Source organism: Bos taurus, chromosome X (assembly GCF_002263795.3).
Source record: "Bos taurus isolate L1 Dominette 01449 registration number 42190680 breed Hereford chromosome X, ARS-UCD2.0, whole genome shotgun sequence".
In the NCBI taxonomy this organism is placed as follows: domain Eukaryota; kingdom Metazoa; phylum Chordata; class Mammalia; order Artiodactyla; family Bovidae; genus Bos; species Bos taurus.
The window spans coordinates 14602805-14624687 of NC_037357.1; the positions used below are offsets into that span (position 1 = coordinate 14602805).

Below are 21883 nucleotides of genomic sequence, written 5' to 3' on the forward strand. Positions count from 1 at the left end.
CCTCTGTGTCTACCATCTGGAAACAGCCATTGCTAACAGTGTGGCATCAGTCCTTTCTTTGCATGTGTCCACAGATGTATATATATATTAACATATTTTAAACAAAACTACAGCATGCTGTACAGATATGAAGCAGACTACTTTCCTCACTTACTAAACATATCATGAATACTTCCCATATTGATGTAGGTTTTCATTGCTATATGGAATTCTCTTAGCCCTAATTTTGCCCATCTGGATTGTTTCTAATTATTTGTTATTAAATATCCATGTGACATTCATCTCAGCACTTTTCTTTCCTATTTTTCAGGGATAGATTTCTAGAAGTGAAATTGTTAGAGTAACATATGATTGCCTTCTGAAAGGTTTTACTGTTCACACTCACACCAGAAGAGAGGATGTGCCTGTTTCCTTATGCTCAGGATAGCATGAAGATTTTTTTTTTAATGAGACCTTCTTCTATTTAAGTAAGAGGTTCATATCTAAGTCCTCAACTCTTGTATTTCCTACATTGTATTTATAGACATACTGGGTGAAATATAGTTGCATTTAGATTATTTAATTCTAAATATACGTTAAGATATTTTATATAATTATTATCACAACACACAGTAGTAGTGTAGCGTTAGTCATTCAGTCTTGTCTGACTCTTTGCAACCCCACAGACTGTAACCCACCAGGCTCCTCTGCCTTGGGATTCTCCAGGCAAGAATACTGGAGTGGGTTGCCATTCCCTTCTCCAGAGGATCTCCCTGAGCCAGGGATCAAACCCAGATCTCCTGCTTTGCAGGCAGTTTCTTTTACCGTATGAGCTACAGGGAAGACACAACTCTAACCTTAAGGTGGTCAAACATCTCATTTTGCCTGGAAAGTCCAAGTCCAAGCCTTGTGTCTCATCAGAGGTAACAGTGGCAACACTGCCACCCTTCCAACTCTCTTAGTTTTGAGTGCTATATTTTATGGCCTCCATTAAAATTTTTTATTTTCATATAATTTATATAATGGAAAGGTTACTCTCCATTTACAGTTATTGCAAAATAATGGCTATATTCTCCATGTTGTACAATACATCATTGAGCCTTTCTTATATCCAACAGTTTGTACCTCCCACTCCACCACCCCTATACTTCTCCCCTCACTCCCTACTGGTAACCACTATTTTGTTCTCTGTAATTCCACTTCTTTTTGGTTATATTAACTAGTTTGTTGTATTTTCTAGATTCCACATATAAGTGATATCATATAATATTTGTCTTTGTCTGACATTTCATTTAGCGTAATACTGTCTATCTATGTTGCTGTGAATGGCAAATTTTCACTCCTTTTCATGGCTGAGTAGTATTTCATTGTGTGTATATGTATGTGTGTGTGTGTGTCTTTTAGTCATTCATGTGTTGATAGATGCTTAGGTTATCTCCATGTCTTGGCAATTGTAACTAAGGCTGATACGAACACTGGGGGATACCATAAACTTTTTGTTTTGGCTGCATAGCATGTGGGACCTTAGTTCCCTGACCAGGGATTAAACCTGTGCTCTTTGCAGTGGAAGCGTGGAGTCTTAACCACTGCACAGCCAAAGAAGTCTAGTAGCATAAATTTTTGTATTCATTTTCATTTTTGCTTAGCTTTTCCCTTTTAGGGGGAGTTTTAAAGGAACTTTCAGAACCAGGGGACTCAGGCAATCGCATCTGCTCTGAGGTTCCTGGTTGAGACCTTGGCATTATCTTGTCTGCTGAGCAGAGTGGTACCTTGAGGATGACTTTGCTTGACAATAGCAAATGCTGAAGCCCTAGGGACAGTGAGAAGTACAACATGATTGCCCTGTGCCAATATGCCAGGTGATCCCCGAGAACCATGAGCCAGCTGCCTGCATCTAACTAAAATTAGTTGAGTCTCAGCCCTGGGGTGAGCAAGGCACAACCTCTGCAGTGCTGCTTCCTGGCCAGGGAAGGAAGGTTCTTAGGGCTAAGAAGGGCAAGAGCCCACGGGACAGGCTGTTAAAGCTGACATATGTACTAGTCAGTCAGCAACAAACTGGATAGGTAAAAGATGGGAGCAGTACTTAGAAGGCATTTGTATTTCTTGGGATCGGTAGTATGTACATTCAGGGTAACATCTATTAGGAACCAATATGCATGTTGATGCCACATAAGCCGGTCCTGATATTTCACAGAGAAATGAAGAACCAGAGGGGCCACTCCATCCTACTCCAAGTGTCCACTTCTGGACCATAGCCTTTATGTGAGTGAGACATACCTGCTTCCCTGTGAACGTGAGCTGGGATGCTTCCATTCCAGCCCACTGTCGCTACACTGAGTTGCATGAGAATAGCCTGCTTTGGGAGTCGCACGGACTCAACAGGCTTCCTTTACTCCACTGCAGAGGACAGCCTGAGGCATGAGAACCAGCTGAAGCAGCTGCTGCTAGAGCTCTGACTGCCTTGCTGGACGCAGCAGAGTTATGCTCAGGTGACCATAGAAAGTCTGATTCTAGACTGGCCTTGGGGCTTGGTGTCTGCAGTAGGTATGATTTTATTCTGTCCCTGTGCCTTTATGAGTGAAGGAGGAGGGAATCATGGGCTAACTGGAGGCAGAAAGGAGTAAATACAGTCTCCGGAGCGTTCACATGGGAGAGGATGGCAGCGAAATATCTCTACCTGTGCCTCCGCCACCTTTGTCCCTCAGGACTCTCATGTGCTATGAGCCCTGCGCTGACACTGGCTTGCCAAGTTGAGAACAGTGTAGATTCACTTTCTGAACACTGGCCAGAGCACATGCTCATCAACCTGGGCCTCTACAGGCTGAGGGACTCTGTCATGGCCCTACTCGGTTCTATTAGTTGAGCGAGAAAGAAAAGCTTAGCCAGCAATGCAAGCATCATCTCTCCCATCCTCTCATGGGACCCAGAGACTGAGTGACTTGTCTAAGGGCTTGGGGCCAGGGACAGAACCAAGGAGTCCAATTTGCTTCAGTTAGCTGTCTCATAAACCAAATTGCCATTTCATGGTAGTATTTCTCACTAGCATATTTGGGCAGAGGTTGGTGAATCTGGCTGATTCCACTGATATACATCCTTCCTCATTAAGTGGCTAAAAGCAGCCTCCAGCAGCACTACCTACCTATGCTAATGCAGGCTCATCATTCTAGAAATGCCGGGGCTAAGAGCTGCCCGTGGGACCACTAGATACAGATTACTCAGAAACTCAACTGTCTGAAGGGCTAAAAGTGCCTGCCCCCCTCTGCAGCATTTCTAGAATATTCTTTTCTCAGCAGTTTTCTCATAACTAACGTTTTTAGTTAATAGTTATTATGATGATTCAATATGGTGCCATCACAGCAAGGTCAGGACAGGTCCAGCATTCTCTAACAGTATGGGAATGGATATAAAACATCCTAGAAATGTTTTCATTTAAAATGATTTTTTAAATAACAATTGACATTGGAAGGATGTTTCATGTTTCAGTTATCCTGTAAACTCAAATACTTCAGTGTCTTCTGTTGCTGAATAAATAAAGCATGATTGTAATACTGGTGGTGCCAAGTGCTGCACACACGTGTGTCTGTATGTGTGTGTGTGAAAGACAGAGGCGGAGGGAGAGGGAGCAGGAGAGGGGAGGGTAAAGGAACTTATGTGAAAAATACTGAATTCAGTATTCCAGGTTTTTCTCTTGGTCTATATGGTTCTGGTCCACACAATAGAACATATTTTGTTATTGAAACCCAGCAGTCTTCATTCTTGGAACTCCTCTTCAAACTCAAGGATAGGTACCCTGTCATATTCATCCTTGCATTCCCTACTGGCTGGCGAAGCGTCTCGGACAAAATGACTTGAGCAACATTTGAACTGAAATGTTGAATTTCATGTCTGGAGGCCCAGCCACATGGAGACACACTGTTGTACTGATGTGGGTATGAAACTTTTTTTAAAAAATGAGAATAAGATGATGTCTTATATTTTGTTCCTATTTTTTAACATGTTTAGAATTTGTTGTCTTTTTATGATTCCAACCACACATTGGACAGATGTCCTCAGGGCCTTCTCTCCAACAGCTCTCAGTTCCCTTTCCTGTGCTGCAGCTGACGGTTTGGAGACTAACATCTTGTGAATAGCATTTGGCTCGCTGTTTCCTAAATGCCTCACTTAGTGTTTGCTCACACTGAAGCTCATCTGTCATTTCTTCACCCAGAAATACAGGCTGGGGGACCCTTCTGCCAGCTTTGCATTGACTTGGAATTTCACCATTTCAAAAAAAATCAGTATTTCTACCATTTATAAAATTTACTGGTGCTATGTGATGGGCACTAATGTATTTAAGGAAATTAATCCTGGTCCCACTTTGGGGGCTCTCAGTTTACATTTCATCAACCTCCTCTATGAGGAGCTTTTTTTTTTAACTTAGAGACTGTGGAAAGAACTTAGGAAGCATGTGAATTTGGATGGAAAAAATATGTTTAGATTTCCACTGACCTCTAACTGAGACTTGGCATTTTCTTCCATTATAAATGCAGGCAAACAAAATGCAGAGGTGTTAGCAGTACCTGTGATTTTTCCACAAGTATGATATTATCATATCACAAGTTATTGCACATTTTTGGAAATATTTATGTTCATGTACTTCAAAATTATAATGGTTATTAGAGCTGTCATTACTCATTGTTATTTAATATGTTACAGGAGCACATATGTTACTATGTCACACATGTGTTTTGATAGTGGTATTATTTCAATACCTTTTTATTCCATGTATTTAAAAGTATTTAATAGAAAAAAGTATTTCATGTATTTAAAAGTATTTAATAGAAAAACATCTATTTCTGATTTATTGACTATGCCAAAGCCTTTGACTGTGTGGATCACAATAAACTCTGGAAAATTCTGAAAGAGATGGGCATACCAGACCACCTGACCTGCCTCTTGAGAAACCTATATGCAGGTCAGGAAGCAACAGTTAGAACTGGACATGGAACAACAGACTGGTTCCAAATAGGAAAAGGAGTACATCAAGGCTGTATATTGTCACCCTGCTTATTTAACTTATATGCAGAGTACATCATGAGAAACGCTGGGCTGGAGGAAGCACAAGCTGGAATCAAGATTGCTGGGAGAAATATTAATAACCTCAGATATGCAGATGACACCACCCTTATGGCAGAAAGTGAAGAGGAACTAAAAAGCCTCTTGATGAAGGTGAAAGTGGAGAGTGAAAAAGTTGGCTTAAAGCTCAATATTCAGAAAACTAAGATCATGGCATCTGGTCCCATCACTTCATGGGAAATAGATGGGGAAACAGTGGAAACAGTATCAGACTTTATTTTTTTGGGGCTCCAAAATCACTGCAGATGGTGACTGCAGCCATGAAACTGCAAGACGCTTACTCCTTGGAAGGAAAGTTATGACCAACCTAGATAGCATATTCAAAAGCAGAGACATTACTTTGCCAACAAAGGTCCATCTAGTCAAGGGTATGGTTTTTCCAGTAGTCATGTATGGATGTGAGAGTTGGACTGTGAAGAAAGCTAAGCGTTGAAGAATTGATGCTTTTGAACTGTGGTATTGGAGAAGACTCTTGAGAGTCCCTTGGACTGCAAGGAGATCCAACCAGTCCATTCTGAAGGTAATCAGTCCTGGGTGTTCTTTGGAAGGAATGATGCTAAAGCTGAAACTCCAGTACTTTGGCCACCTCATGTGAAGAGTTGACTCATTGGAAAAGACTGATGCTGGGAGGGGACTGGCAGCAGGAGGAGAAGGGGACATCAGAGGATGAGATGGCTGGATGGCATCACTGACTCGATGGACGTGAGTTTGAGTGAATTCTGGGAGTTTGTGATGGACAGGGAGGCCTGGCGTGCTGCAATTTAGGGGGTCGCAGAGTGGGACACGACTGAGCGACTGAACTGAACTTAACTGAAAAGTGCTATTTTGATAGAGGGTTCATAGGCTTCACCAGATTTCCCAAGGGATACATGGCACCAAAACTTAAGAACCTCTCCTTTACATTTTCTCAGCCATACTAGGCAGAGGCTGGAGCTGAAGGGAGTGGACATTGGGAGGGCTCAGGAGTCCTGCATTCTCAACCCAGCTCCACCATCCATGTAGCCGTGTGACCTAGGGCATGGCTCTTCTTCCAAGACTTGTTTTCCTTCATGGCAATAATGGGAAGGGAACCATTTGCCCCTGAGAGTGTTGTGAAGATCAGATAACACAGTGTCTACATACAGAAATTGCTTTGAAAACACTTTGAAGCACAATATTAGGTATTCGTTGGGGAATATTAATCAGTTAAGGTGGCAGAGGTCCAAAGGACTATTAATTTTATGGCAATCTAATATTCAAACAAGACATAGAGTGAACGCAGGTAGAGAGCAGTCTTTCTGATGCCCTACATCCCATTTTACACCCAAATCTGAGATCATCTCCAGAAGGTCCTACAGCCTTGAGTGCTCATGTATGCATGCGTGCCAAGTTGCTTCAGTCACATCTGACTCTTTGCGAGAATAAACGGAACCAGGCAGATTTGGGTTCAAATCCTGGACTTTGCCACTGACTAGCTATGTATCTTGGGCAAATAATTGAACCTTTCTGAGCCTGTTTTTTGCTGTTACCATACTTCACGCTTCCAGGCATTTGTGAAGCCTTCCTCGATGTCCTTTCTTGTACATAATTGTGTCCTTTAGCATCCCCACCAGAGTGTCCACTTTTGAAGGAAGAGATTGTATTTTGTTCCCATTTGAATTTCCAGGACCAAGGCTTGTACGTGTCACCTTCTCTATAAGGGCATGTGAATGTATGTACAATGTAGGGTTTATCACTACTTCTTACCAATTAGATTGATATGAAGGTTAAATAAGATATTGGGTCAATAGAAAGTTTTGAGTTTTTATTTAGACAGACCAAGATTCAAATCTCATCTCTGCCTTTTAGGAACTTTTCATCTCAGAGTCTTAGTTGAAACAGTGAAGCCCTATCTACATGTCACAGTTTTACCAAGGATGAAGGATTTAAGCTCAGTGTGTTAAAGCCTACCTTTCTAGCTCCCTGAGGGCAAGGGCCATGCAAAAGGGTATTTGCATACCTCAGTGTCTGGCAGAGTGCCCGGGACTGAGTCAATGTTCTGAACGTGTTTAAACAGCTGAGTTTCCTTTCTCAAGGCTCAGTAACGTGATGTAGCCCCACAGTTCTAGGTGTGAACCCAAACACATTTTCCTCAAATGACAGCAAGGTCATGACTCGCAATTACTTTTGACTGAACCATAATCATAAAGTCATAAGTCTGTTGGGAACACACTCTGGGCTAGGCACTGGCTGAGCATTCACGGACACTATCTTATTGAATCTTTACCACATCTCTCTAGGGAGGTACTGTTTCTCCTTAATTTTAAAAATGGAAGCTTCCATCGTGTCCATGTAACTGGCCTGAAGACACACAGTGACTACGCAGCCTAACAGATGCTCAGTAGGTGGTAGTAGTTGTGGTGAAAAGTGAATCTGGGTCTTTTTGATAGACTGTCCAAGACACCTAAGAATCCCCAGGGCTCACCCAGTCCTACCAGGTGAGTCAAAAGGTCTTGCACATCTATGCTGTCTTTTCAAGTAACACAGTTTATTCTGCATTATATGAAAAGCATACATTTGGGGGAACAATTAAATATGAAACACTGTATAACTTGAATATAGATACGTGTCCAGTTTTCTCTGAAAACTAACTTTTCCATTTGCACGAGAGACATTTAAAAAGCCACTTGGTAATATTAAAAAAAAACAGAACTGGCAATGTCACAGGACTAGGAAGAGAGATGAAACAGCCATTTGCAAAATAAAAGAATGCTTCTATTCATTTTTATCTGGAAAAATCTAACTCCTGTATCTCCTCAAAATAACAAAACAGTAAAATTTCAAAATTCAGGAGGAATAACAGAACAATAAATAGCACTGGGTAGTTGTAAGGAAAAAAGTAGCTTCTTTAATAGATTTCTATGATGAATGAAAAAGATTGTGAGACATGGTATGTGCTGCAATTTGATTACATACTATAATACAAACATACTCTATTTTTACACGTTTTAACAACTCTGGACTGCTGCATTGCTGCTGCTGCTAAGTCACTTCAGTCGTGTCTGACTCTGTGCGACCCCATAGACGGCAGCCCACCAGGCTCCACCGTCCCTGGCATTCTCCAGGCAAGAACATTGGAGTGGGTTGCCATTTCCTTCTCCAATGCAGGAAAGTGAAAAGTGAAAGTGAAGGTGCTCAGTCGTTTCCGACCCTCAGCGACCCCATGGACTGCAGCCTTCCAGGCTCCTCCGTCCATGGGATTTTCCAGGCAAGCGTACTGGAGTGGGGTGCCATTGCCTTCTCCGGCACTGCTGCATTAGGATTCTCCAAAAAACGGAACCAATCAGATGTATATATACATATATATGTAAGTGTATACACATACGTTGGAGAAGGAAATGGCAACCCACTCCAGTGTTATTGCCTGGAGAATCCCAGGGACAGCAGAGCCTGGTGGGCTGCCATCTCTGGGGTCGAACAGAGTCGGACATGATTGAAGTGACTTAGCAGCAGCAGCAGTGACAATATACGGAGAAGGCAATGGCACCCCACTCCAGTACTCTTGCCTGTAAAATTACATGGATAGAGGAGCCTGGTGGGCTGCAATCCATGGAGTCGCTAAGAGTCAGACACGACTTCACTTTCACTTTTCACTTTCACACATTGGAGAAGGAAATGGCAACCCACTCCGTTGTTCTTGCTTGGAGAATCCCAGGGATGGGGGAGCCTGGTGGGCTGCTGTCTATGGGGTCGCACAGAGTTGGACACAACTGAAGCGACTTAGCAGTAGCAGCAGCAGCATACACATATGTATATATGTGTGTGTGTATATATATTTATATATATGTATATATATTAAATAGGAATTGGCTGATGCGATTGTGGGTGTTGGCAAGTTTGATATTTTGTAGGACTGGCTGACGGTCTAGAAATTCTGGCTGCTGTTAATGCTGCAGTTTTGAGTCCAAAGAAATCTGGAGACACAATTCTTTTCTCCTTGGAGGTTTTCAGTCTTTCACAACTCATTGGATGAGGCTCACCCACATTATGGAGGGTAAGATATGTTACTCAAAGTCTACTGGTTTAAATGTTAATCACATCTCAGAAATACCTTAACAGCAACATTTAGACTGGTGTTGGACCGAGCAACTGGGCACTACGGTATAGCAAACTTGAGACACAAAATTCACCATTGCAAGTAGTATATTCAAGCAGGTTGGGAGCAGTACACCTGGACTAAACTGGCAGTAATAATAGGAAAAGAGCATTTACACTACAAGTGGGTCAAGGGAAAGAGAACAAGCGGCCCGGGTGTTGCTTTAAATGCATTTTATTTAACTTATTTAAGTAAGAAATAATTGATAAGTGGCAAATTTCCCCTGATTTCATAGATGTTATTAAAACAAGGCATTCCAGGACCCCTGAGACTGATGAATCAAAGCTTTCTGTAGTGTTGATGACAGAGATGCTTCAGTGAGGAAGCTAGTGTAAAAATAACCTTCGCTTCCTGCTGGTGCCACAGCTGGGTACTTAGGGGGAAGCCAGCTTTCAGCATGAATGGGCTGCTGTGGAATCCTATTTCTAGCTGTCAAAGCAGAAGGTTTAGCATCTTCTTCCAATATTCTGGTAACTCAAAGGAGGAAATCGAGATGATTTACTAAAGGATTACTTAGCAAAAAATTCAAAACAGGACACCAAACTGAGGTATAAAAAGGAATATTTATCTTTTAAAAATACAACTTTGAACACTACTGACATCTGATTTACAAAGTATTTTCCTGAAATACTCTTCATTGGCTTTGCTTACTTAGTACATTCTCTTCTTTTCAATCAAGACTCAAGGGAGGGCATGCTGATGTTATTATAAGCACCACCACCACCACAGAAGAAAAGACCACCTCTGCCTCAGGATGTAAGCCCCCAGTCCTCATCTTTTCCCTTTCTTTCCCATCAAGCAGGACTTCTGACTGGTCCACGCACAACTGGACTTGTCCTCAGCACTCAGCACTCCAGGTGGAGCTGACCTATTTGCACAAAGCTTCACACACCCTAGCTCATTATTTATTCGTTCTCAAGAATTCTCTATTAATACTCCTATCAACCGTTTGCAAACACTCAGCATGAAGTAAACATAGTATTTACAGCAGTACATGGTTTGCAATTCAACACACTGACAGCAAAAGAAAAGGGACCACCAGACTTTGTCAGAAGGCCGGAGGAGAAAGCATATTAAACTCCTTCTGCCAATGTGTGTGCGTGTGTGTGTGTGTGTGTGAAAGTGAGCACACAGGTGTATTTTAATACATAGAAAACATGCCCTCCTTTAAAAGCAAACTATTTACAAGGTGATTCTGAATACCACATACACATGCCAGTTATACTGGACACTTGCTTTCCATGAATACATTGTTTTAAATTTTGAAATAAACCTGTTATCTGATACATTAGAGAAAATAACTCTGAAACATTTGTCAACTTTTGGTTCACAGTAATTTTGCAAAAAGCCACAAACCATGCTTTGTCTTTTAAAAGGTGAACCTGGTCAAGCACCTTCTAGAAGACACTGATGCGTTATTCACTCACTGGCCTACTGGGGATTGGAAAGACAATGTCAGTTATGGAGTCGTAGTGCTCCTGTCATTCCTCTCACCAGTAGCAACATTAATGGAAAGAGAAGTTCTGAAACACAAATCACGTACAAATCATCAAAACATTTCAGTTAACAGTGTTTAAAAAATACCAAAGTCTACAACAGTAGTACAGACACTGAAAACACCCTAAATACGCATTAGCCTCAGGCCTTTTTAATACTAATAATAAAAAAAGACAACCAATTGACAGAAAGAGAGGAAGTTACAGCACTTGAGGTTTAAGTCGACTTCTTTATAGGGCCTGTAGCTCGAAGTGCTGTTCCAGGATCCTTATTTTAACTCAAAAGATATTCCAGGAATGAACTGACAAATTTAAAGCAATTTCCACTTGAAAAGCATTGAAAATACAAACCACTTTCTAAAAGCTTGTCCAACACACATGTATTTTCAGGATCCCAGGTTGTAAAGCAAAGGGATTCAGGTCAGTTTCAAGCCCTCAAAGCCACAGAATTTCCATCTCTTCTCCAGACTGGCTCCCACTCCAGTCATTTCCTGCTTGAAGGTGTGCTGGAGTCGGCTCATGAGACATTCCACATCACTGGTACAGATCTGTGGGAGAGAGAGGACATCTCCATTCAAAACCAGCCCCACCTTCCTAACCTGGCTTTCCCCCTAGTACGGCTTTAGAAAGCTGATGTGCACATATGTGTGCTGGGCGTGGGGTTGACCTTCCCCTCCCTGTGCATGTGTGGTTGGTTGAACGGATTCCAGATGGAAGCCTTCTTCTGCTATGATCACCTGAGTCCGCTGAGCTTTCTTTTTGTTTCTGTATTTCATAACTGCTTTATTTAGGTATAATTTATATACAGTGAATTCACCTACTTTATATGTACACATTGATGAATCTTAGTAAAGTTATACAATTATGCAACTGTCACCACAATTCAGTTTTAGAACATTCCACCAAAGTCCCTCTGTGTCCCTTTGTGTTCCTTTGTGTCCTTACTGCCCGACCCAGACTCAGGTTTTTTCACTGTGGTTTTACATTCTGGGGGGAAATTTCATACATGTGCAATCGTACAATCTATAGTCTTTTGTGACTAGTTTCTTTCACTTAGAAGGATGTTTTTGAGATTGATCGCCACCGAGCTTTCTCTGGGAAAGAGCTGGTGTCAGTCGTGTGGAGAGCCTTGAGTCTGCAGCCAGCTGAATGATGGCTTATCAGTGCTGGTGATGTTATGTTCAGGTCCACTGAAGCTGCAAACCCTTTAGGGAGGGGAGGGAGGCAGAAATGACTGCCACCAAAGCAGAAGTCTTCACACATGTCTTAGTTTTCAAAGAAAAAGTGACAGGAATAAATAGCTCTGTGTTCCCACTTCTCTCTCTCTCACACACACACACACACATACCAATACAAAAACAAATCTGTGGACCCTTAGGGCTTGCTTCACGTGGTCATCTTTATGTTAGTAGCAACTTTCCTAACTGTGAACTTGGGCACTAGGACCTGACTGAAGAGCACGAGGGGATCCATAAAGAAACCCCAAGTTGCTGCCACCCTGAACATTTCTAAAGTTGGTAGGAGGGACCCCCAGATTCCATTAGTACCATTGGAGACTCGCTTTGGGAGGCCCTGGCACTACCCTGGCAGGAAGCTGCTCAGGAGGAACTGGCACTAGACTGGGAGTCAGGTCATGCTTTGTCCCCAGTGCTAGTGGTGGGCTGTATCCAGTCAAGTGAAAGAAGCACACTGCAGAGTATCATGTAGAGTTGAATCCTCTCTGCAAAAAACATAAATCTATACTGTTTATAGAAATATACATACAATATAGGTACAGCTGCTGCTGCTAAGTCGCTTCAGTCGTGTCCGACTCTGTGTGACCCCATAGACGGCAGCCCACCAGGCTCCCCCGTCCCCGGGAGTCTCCAGGCAAGAACACTGGAGTGGGTTGCCATTTCCTTCTCCAATGCATGAAAGTGAAAAGTCAAAGTGAAGTTGCTCAGTCGTGTCCGACTCTTAGCGACCCCATGGACTGCAGCCTACCAGGCTCCTCTGTCCATGGGATTCTCCAGGCAAGAGTACTGGAGTGGGGTGCCATAGGTACAGCAGATGTATACAAAAGAGTTTGAATAAGATATGCCAAACCACCAATGATGGTTATCCTTGAGAGGTGGCATTGCGGGGAACTGTCCATTTGCCTTTACTCTAGTTCTATATTGCTTACCTTTACAAGATAATATGTTTGCATTATTTTTGCAATTAAAAAAAGATTGTTTTTATTGACACAGAGTTCAATTTCAAATCACTTCAACAGATCCCTTGTTCCTGGTGCTCACATTCCATCCCTCCTTTCACTGTCAAATGGGCGAGCCACTTAATTGCAGAATAGCATCTCTTCCCAGAGATAAATGACCAGGGAGTACTAGCTAGAACTAAAACAAATGCCACGAGGAGGACGAATCACCCACGATTTCCATATGGGCCAGTGCCTCTGTTAAGAGGACATATTCTTAAATGGCTTAACACTTTGGACAGCTGACTATCAGGAATCTGTATTCCAATGGCACTTGTCAAAAGGCCCAGAACCTGTCAAATAGTGAGTACAATCCATGAGCAGCTTTAACTTAATTCTGCTTCTGAAAAAAAATCTATCAGGACTTTATTTATTCTGAGGAGTCACACGCCCCCTCATTCCTATATGAGGCATGGATCCTTGATTTTCTAGGTAACTGGCACTTACCCTTGCTCCCGAGGCTTTGTGAGTTCCCTACAGGTGGCATCCAGGGAAGAAACTGGTCCATGAGATCAGCTGTGAGCAAACATTCAGTCTGTATTACAGACTCATTGTTCCAACTTCTTGTGTCCCTGCCTGGATTGTGTCATTTTAGATAACAGCAGTGGTGATATCAACAGTCCGGGAGGTGGTTGGAGTAAGACTTCCAATTGAAAATTTACATTTGCTAATGTCTAAAGGCCCAGGGCAGAAGTTTGATTGGTGAGAAATAATGCTTAATTAGCATCTGATATGTAAATTAAGAGAAAGAAAGAAAATTCTTCTAAGATGTATCTTGGAAGTAGGGTGGCCAATTCATTCAGATTGGCCCAGGACTTCCCCGGTATCAGCACTGGGAGTCCCAAGTCCCAGGAAACCCCTCAGCCCCAGGCAAACAGCGACAGATGGCTGCCCTACTTGCAAGAGAGAAACTTGATGCTGAATCACAGTGAGAGAATAGGTAAAGGAATTTTCCTTACAGTGATTACTAGTGACTTTTTTGTGCTTGAGAAGAGTGAGGCCACCTGTTCACAAAGAACCCTCCATCGCATTGCATGCCCATCTCAGGACCCCACATACCTTATTATCAAGACGGTGCAAGTAGGAGCAGATATATTCAATGCTTGCTCCAAATGGGTGGACATGAAGGAATGTGGAGATAATTCCTATAAACACAATAGCATGGAGGTTACACTTGAGCATTGTATTTGCTGAGATGCCATATGATAGTGTCTGGCAAGAGTCAGCTCATATGTACACCATATTACATATCAGGTACTCTTCTAAGTTTATATATATATATACACACACAGACATACACTCATCACACACACACACACACACTCATTTAATCTTCACAACAACCCTGTGAGGTAGGTGTTACCATTCCCCTTTCACAGATGAGGAGACATTGAGGCACAGAATGTTTAACGCCCTAAGTCACACAGCTGGTAAGTGGCAGGTATTTGAACCCAAACAGTTGCTCTCAACCACTCTGTGGACTGCCTCTCACTACCCTATACCACCTGGAGAAAAACTGGCATTTGAGGAGTCACTCCCATCATTCCTGATGGCTAAACGCCATTTGAGTTCTACATTTTACAATGAATTTAAAATTTTACAATGAATTTCGATTGTGCTGGGTTTTTTGCAGTTCTTCTGCACTGTCTTACATTGGGTTTTAGCCTCTTATGCATTTAATCATGTCTTGCTGTTATGGCAAAAGTACAAATCATGTACTTTGCCTGATTAAACTTGTGCTTCTCACAAGAGAATCTGTTGATTGTATTTGGGTTTTATTCTGTGAGTAGCTCTGTAAAGAAAAGACAAACATTTCATTCACTCAGGTGATGACTAGCATTCTGTTTGTCCTCAGAGCTCTGAATCTCTTCCAGTATCAGAATTCTTATAGCAATTTACAGCCTCCAGGAATGTGCATGACTGCTACTCAGCATAACTCTGGGGTGATTGGCAGCTACATAGATTGTCTTGATTATTTTGGCCATCAGGTTAATTGTGCTAATACTACTTTCTCTGGCAACAGGTAGAATATAAATTGTTCAAAAGTCTACTATTTTTTTCCTTAAAAAAAATTCATCTCCTTTCATAAAATCTTAGGTATATCACATGGATTCAGAATTAAGCTTACTGAAAACTGGCAAGAAATAAAAGCTAACTTTGGGTTGGTTTATAAAACTACAACTTGTCTATCCCTTTAAGCAATTGACAAAGCATATTACAAGTTTAAATGGTAGGTTGAAGTGCAAATAAGTTCTTTGCAAAAATCCTCCAAATATTAGATGGCAAGTGGGTGGGTTGGAGGATCCAGGAAGAATTGATGGTAGGATTCGAAACTCTACTCAAAATGGATAGTATTGCTTATATCACTACTTTCCTCTTAAATGACTTGGTAAATTGAATTTCCAAACACTGACTCAAGCTGAGAAACTTAAATTCTGAAGAATACAGTCCATGCTCAAAGGAATTCTAGATGCTATGACCAAGAAAGGCTGTCAAACGCCAAGAAATAACTCCAGAGGTTTCAAAACATGAAGTAGTTTTTGTGGGTTCACACCCAAATAACCAATTTTTAAAAAGTAGATCTTCCTTTCGGTCAGCTCAAGACTTCTTTATTTAAAAATACAAAGCAAAACATGAAACACTTATCTTAAGAATCTTTGTTTCTAGAACTATCCATTTTCAGAGGCTTCCTCCTAACCATGGCTCTCCTCTGACAGGTCTCCCTGTTGCCATGCCAATTTGTTAAAGAACTTTGAGTTGGAAAACGGAAATAAGTTGTCACTCTTCTTGAAGACTCACTGGCAGATCCCCTGTGCATCTTTATTATCATATCAAAGTGTTAGATCTGAATATAATATCCATTACCGAAGGAGGCAGATATATCTTCAAAATATGCAGAAGCTAATTAGTGTGGAGAACTTTCGAGATTGGGGTGGGACTACTGTGCGGCTCAGATTCCTAGAAGGCAGCTGGGATTATCTGCTGAGGTCCAATATCAGCCCTTTTAAAATGACTGAATATTTTCAGACCTCCATCTGCCACTGTTTTCCAAACAGAATGTAAAGTCAACAAGCATTTGTGAATAGTGCCATTAAGTGCAAAATGGTTCTCATTCATTGAGGGCTTGCTATGGGCTGGACACTGTGTTAAGTGATTTAGATGAATTGTTGTATTTGATACCTACAGCTGCTTTGAGATAGCTAATATTATTCCCATTTTGAAGATGGAGGAACTGAAGCTCAATGATGGAAATGGAGGGATCAAGACAGGAAGCCAGTTCTGTCTGATTCCTTAACCACTTATGCTATCTTGCCTCTATCAATCAATTTCTATGTAGTGAGAGCAATTCTAGCATTTATCTCATCAGAGCCTATCAGTGTTCAAACACCCTACAGACAGCCTCCTGGGTTGCCTGCCAGGAACCTGGGAAGATTTAAGAGGCTCGTCTGGGGAAGCTGTCTGACAAACAATGTTTGCACTGTCCCTTGAGAGGGAGTGAGAGGGCTCACCTAACTTTTAAAAATCTACCATGTGTTTCTCTAGAAGACCCCCTCTTAGCATAGTGTTTATACTGACACACTTGATGTGGCAGTGGCCACCAGGAGCTTGAAGAGGGCTGGGAGATGCTGTTACCATTTTGACTGAAATCTGTACTTGTCCTTATCCTGTCATCTTCAGGACTCTGGGTTCTTGCACTGGCATGCCTCATGAACGCTTGGCATGTGCTCACTCATCCTAGGTTACTTCTTTCCCCCACTCGACTGCACTTTATACGTTGAATGTGTTCACTTCCTTACCCACTAGCAGGGCTTCGCGTTCAGATTTGACAGGACAGCTGTTCAGAGTCTTCTCCAGAGGGTAATCACTATCCTGGCTCGATGCACACAGTCTAGAGGCACAGCTTTCCTGTGGGAATAATATGTCTCCTAGGTCAGTGCACCTTATATGGTAACAGTGCATGCGTGTGTGCTAAGTCGCTTCAGTTGTGTCCAACTCTTTGCAACCCTATGGACTGTAGCCTGCCAGGCTCCTCTGTCCATGGGATTCTCCAGGCAAGAATACTGGAATGGGTTGCCATCTCCTCCTCCAGGGGATCTTCTCAACCCAGGGATCGAACCCATGTCTCTTGCATCTCCTGCATTGGCAGGCAGATTCTTTACCACTGAGCCACCTGGGAAGCCCTCCAATTATGTTGTTGTTGTGCTCAGTTGCATCCGACTCTGTGAGACCCCATGGACTATAGCCTCACAAGCTCCTCTGTCCCTGGGCTTCTCCAGGCAAAAGAATACTGGAGTGGGTTGCCATTTCCTACTCCAGGGGACCTTCCCAACCCAGGGATTGAACCCAGGTCTCCTGCATTGACAGGTGGATTCTTTACCACTGAGCCACCAGGAAAGTCCCATATGGTAACTTGGTTCCAATTATACAACAGGGAACTTCTTAACAGCACCTCAAAAGCAACACTGTGCAATTTTGATTATTAAATGGAAGAGAAAATAGCGTAAACTATAAAAGCATCACTGATAATCCAAAGCTTGTTTATAAGGCTTCAAAACACACACACATATTTAGACATACATCTTCACTAGTTTTTTTCCCTTCTGCCTTCATCATTCTTGAGTTGGGAACCAGACCAAGTCTGGTAATCTTGGGAACCCTACCCAGCATTAATTGTCTGTGAGATGCCAGGAACTGGCAGGTAAGTTTTATCTCCATTCTACAGGTGAGGAAAGTGAGGCTCAGATAAATTAGGTAACTTGCCTAAGATAGCATTGCTAGAAAATGATAGAGCCAGGATTTCATCCCAGGCCACCCAATGTGAAAAGGACCATTCTTTTTTATTTTCGGTTCCACACTCTGCTAAAGGTCAGTCCCATATTTGAATGGATAATCTACAACATAGCTGATCCACTCATGGGTAATCAACTGTTGGCTCTTGAACTGAAAATTAGAGCCTTTATTTATTGACTATCAGCTCTCTTTCTCTCTCTCTTCTCTCTGATAAGGGCATCATCAGTTAGGATATTTATGACTTTAAACCAAGAAATGACTGCTGCCAAAACTATCAGTAACCAGTGGCCTTCCTTGTTGAAAGTTTTCTCTTTCTGAGCACAGTGGATATATTTCACAAGAGGGCTCAGGTGAAATCCATGACCAACAACCAAACTGAAAAACGCCTTCAGACCTCTCTTGGATCTTTCTTTCTCTCTTTGGGTACTGAGAACATCTTTTCTGTATTATGACTGTGAAGGAAGAGTCTTCAGAAGAAGGAATGAAAGAAATCCCTGCTTCAGTATCACTGCTATTGTAAAAGAGAGCGCCGGGGAAATGGCCCGCAAGGGGAGCAAATCATGGTTGACTCAAATGTTTTGTCACTTCTTTCCTTCCACAAGCTCTCAGCAGGGACAGGCTTCCTTCTTTTTTTCTTTTAAAGATGCCTTCAAAGCTTCCAGGATGCTGTCTCTGAATGAAACTAATGATCTTTGCTGCAAGACATGTTGTTTTGTGGATTTACAGGCTTCCAGGCTGTAGTCAGAAGGGAAATCTTTCTTGATGACCTACTCAATCTTTGGCCTTTAGAATCCAATCCAGTCAGTAACCATCATGCCAAGTTTGATTTAAACTGCTGGCTCACTTCTAAGCCACAGGCTGTACATCTGTTTCTAACCCCCTTAAAACATTACATGATCCAGTAAGACATTTCTTAAGTGTGAGAGTTTAACAGATTGGGGTTGATTTAAGATATGAAGACATTCTGAGAAGTTTTAGATATCTTGAATCAAAATACAGCCTGACTGAAACCTGACTTCAATTTTATTACAGCTGGCATTTGAAAAATTAGAAGGTATATTGAAGGGCTGCTTATCACCTTGCATTTTACTAGTAGATTCAAAGAGCTAGTTCTTTCTGCAGGAAGACAGACATAAGTCACATTGTTATATTGCAAAACACTGACGATAACTCACTCTGCGGTTTACTGTCAAGAAACACAAACAAAAAGAAAAAAGATCCCTCCTCACCAAAACTTATTGCTTTCCTTTCAACCTGAAATTATTTTTCCAGTCTAATGTGATGGTACTTTGCTTTCTAACCTAATTGTGTCAGTTTGAAATATGTGGTCACAAATCAGCTTCCCAGAGAAGATCAGTTTATAATGAACTCTCATGACTTTCTCTGAAGGAAGCCTCCCTTAAAATAACAGGACAAAAACATATTCTGACTCACATGTTTCTCATTATCAGTTGCATCTCTCCTGTCCTCTTCAGCTGCCACTCCATGCCACTCCATGGTGGCTCAGAGGTTAAAGCATCTACCTGCAATGTGGGAGACCCAGGTTTGATCCCTGGGTCAGGAAGATCCCCTGGAGAAGGAAATGGCAACCCACTCCAGTATTCTTACCTGGAGAATCCCATGGACAGAGGAACCTGGTGGGCTACAGTCCACAGGGTTGCAAAGAGTCAGACACGACTGAGCAACTTCACTTTCTTTCATGGTATATGCAGTTTCAAAACGGGAAACATTTAGACTTAGTTCTAAAACTGCAAGATTCTTCTGTACCATTTGACCCTTCGCTTCTTTAAATGAAATACTTTACAAAACAGAGGGCTGATTACACTTGATGTCCTCAAGTCAATTAGTGATGTCAATCCTGAAGAGTGATTTTAAGCTTAATGTCATTAGTATAACCCCCTGTTTATCTATAGCCTTCTGGCTACACAACACATTCCATTTTATGCAAGAAGTGAAACAGAGCTAAGTAGAAGCTCTGGGACATTTTAGAAGCTCTGCTTGTATGAGGCAAGTCCTGCTAAATAGAGCAGCTTTGGCACTTTTCAATTAAATGCTTGATAAATGAATTTGTCTGGAATTATGCTGGTCTCTTTAATAGCACCCAGAAAACTGGAAAGTGAGTTGGTTTTATGAAGTGGAAGAATTAAAAGCATATTGCAAATGGCCTCTGGAAAACACTTTCCATCATTTGTTTCAACTACACCAAGGTTGCCAGTTCTTAATGGCACTCTAGGGGAGTCAGTAGGCTCACAAACACACCCAGGGCCTGTATGCATTGCATCTTTCTGAGCTGAGCACAGAAGAGAAAGGGCACAAGCTCTTGTGGAACCGCAGAACTGTGGAAATGATTTCTGGTTCTTGGTCTAAGCTTCTAATCTTCTCTTCCTTCTGAGACATTAAAGTCAGGCAGCTCTGGTCAATGGGCCTTTCTTTTCAGAGAATAACTTCACTTGGTTCAGGCATAAAGGAGGTTAGAGAGGTGTGACATGGAGACGCCACCAGTTGACTTTATAAACACCTTAAATAGACTGGACACCCGATGCATGGTTGCGATACATTAATTCATCCAGAAATTTAGTAGGCTTTCTCTGAGGTTCTCGTTGGCGGTTCTTATGGCTGCAGACTCTCATTAGGCAGAATCCCATTTTGTCTTCCCTGTTACTATTATCTAGCTTTAGCATAATGTGTCTCCTTGTTTCTTTCCAAGTCCTCCCCCAACCCCACCCCACTTTTGGTTTTGGCCATTTCAACCTACAGCAGCTCATTATTATACTAGATGGAGTGTCTGCAAAGAAATGTCAATGTTCAATGTTCTAGTTGTACTTGAGTTTCTTCATTTAATGAAATGCTTAATTAAAAGTATTTTGTGTCACATAGACTTTGACTGAAGGAAGCAGTGGTGAGGTATATACTCTGATCGTTTCCAAGAAGGAAGACTGAGGAATATTATGGATGGATGGACATTTTATTCATTGAAAAGTACACTTTCCTGAACCTTCAGAATTGCCAAGGACTCATATCTAAATGCTGAGCTCTTGATTCAAGAATTAGCCTGGATAGGAGGCTTTTAATCTCCATTCAACCAAAGATTTCGCATTTGACACCTTTTGGTAGGAACTTGCAGGGCATTTTCATTGTCACTGAAAAGCAGTTAAGGAACAAGGGAAAAGGAACACTTAGGATTCATGTACCTTTTCTTTGAGATTTTCCAGCATTTTTTCCACCTGTAACTTGTCATCTTTGATTTTTTCCAGTTCAGCTTCTTTCCTTTTGTATTCCTCTTGGACTTTCAGTAGATGCTACAAGAAAGACCAAAGATAATCAAGTCCTAAGAAGCCACACTTCACTCAAAAACCCTGGCTGAAGTTAGATATTAGGCAGGCCTGCCTCACTTTCCCCCAGCACACACACTCATTTCTCCATGCAAAGATACTAAAGGGAAAATCAAGACACTTTTCATTTGAAATTATTTTATCTGGCTCTTATAAGTCTTTTGGATTTGTTCATATTTTAGAAACACTCTGAGAAACTAATTGGTCTAATCACTTAATTTTCCTATTCCAGCCAGATGTAAGGGTGTTGTTGTTCAGTTGTTAAGTCATGTCCGACTCTGTGACCCCATGGACTATAGCCCTCCAGGCTCCTCTGTCCATATTTCCCAGGCAAGAATACTGGAGTGGTTTGCCATTTCCTTCTCCTGGGGATTTTCCTGACTGAGGGACTAAACCTGGGTCTCCTGCATTGGCATGGGGATTCTTTATCCCTGAGCTACCAAGGAAGTGATGTAAGTGTAGGGTGCAGTTAATACTATGTGGACAATATCTTGATTTTGGCATAGAACTGAGCTTAATGTTGTAAAGCATTCTTGCAAATAGCCATTTTCCTAGCCAAGCTCAATTTCTGTGAGGAAAGTAGTAAAGAATCCAATTTCACAAATGTTAGTTCCCTTATCAGTAGGCAAGGAACTGGATTCATCATTAATGATTATTACAAATTCTATGTATTTAGTATCTAACATGTGCCAAGTATTATGCAAAGGGTTTCACATGCATGATCTCATTTAAGCCTCACAATAATCCTATGATATATAAGCCTGAAGATTAGAGAGGTTTAGTGGTTTGCCTAAGGCTAATCAGATAGTCAGTGCCAGAGCTG

The 21883-nt window shown here is 41.8% G+C and overlaps 1 protein-coding gene across 14 annotated transcripts in view; it reads right to left on the reverse strand.

Moving 5' to 3' along the window:
- Positions 1–9752: 9752 nt before the first annotated feature.
- Positions 9753–21883, reverse strand: part of ENOX2 (ecto-NOX disulfide-thiol exchanger 2) — a 288002-nt gene continuing 275871 nt past the window's right edge. For 12 of the 14 annotated variants that reach the window (XM_059883750.1, XM_024988841.2, XM_024988840.2 and 9 more), the window contains 4 exons: positions 20920–21027; positions 16735–16843; positions 13997–14082; positions 9753–11252 (listed from right to left, as the gene is read on the reverse strand). In XM_059883750.1, coding sequence (XP_059739733.1) covers positions 11121–11252; positions 13997–14082; positions 16735–16843; positions 20920–21027 — 435 coding nt within the window. In that variant the 3' untranslated portion in view covers positions 9753–11120. Of the gene's footprint in view, positions 11253–13384; positions 13454–13996; positions 14083–16734; positions 16844–20919; positions 21028–21883 lie in introns of all 14 variants that reach the window. The other 2 variants (XM_059883744.1, XM_059883746.1) reach the window with 2 other exon arrangements.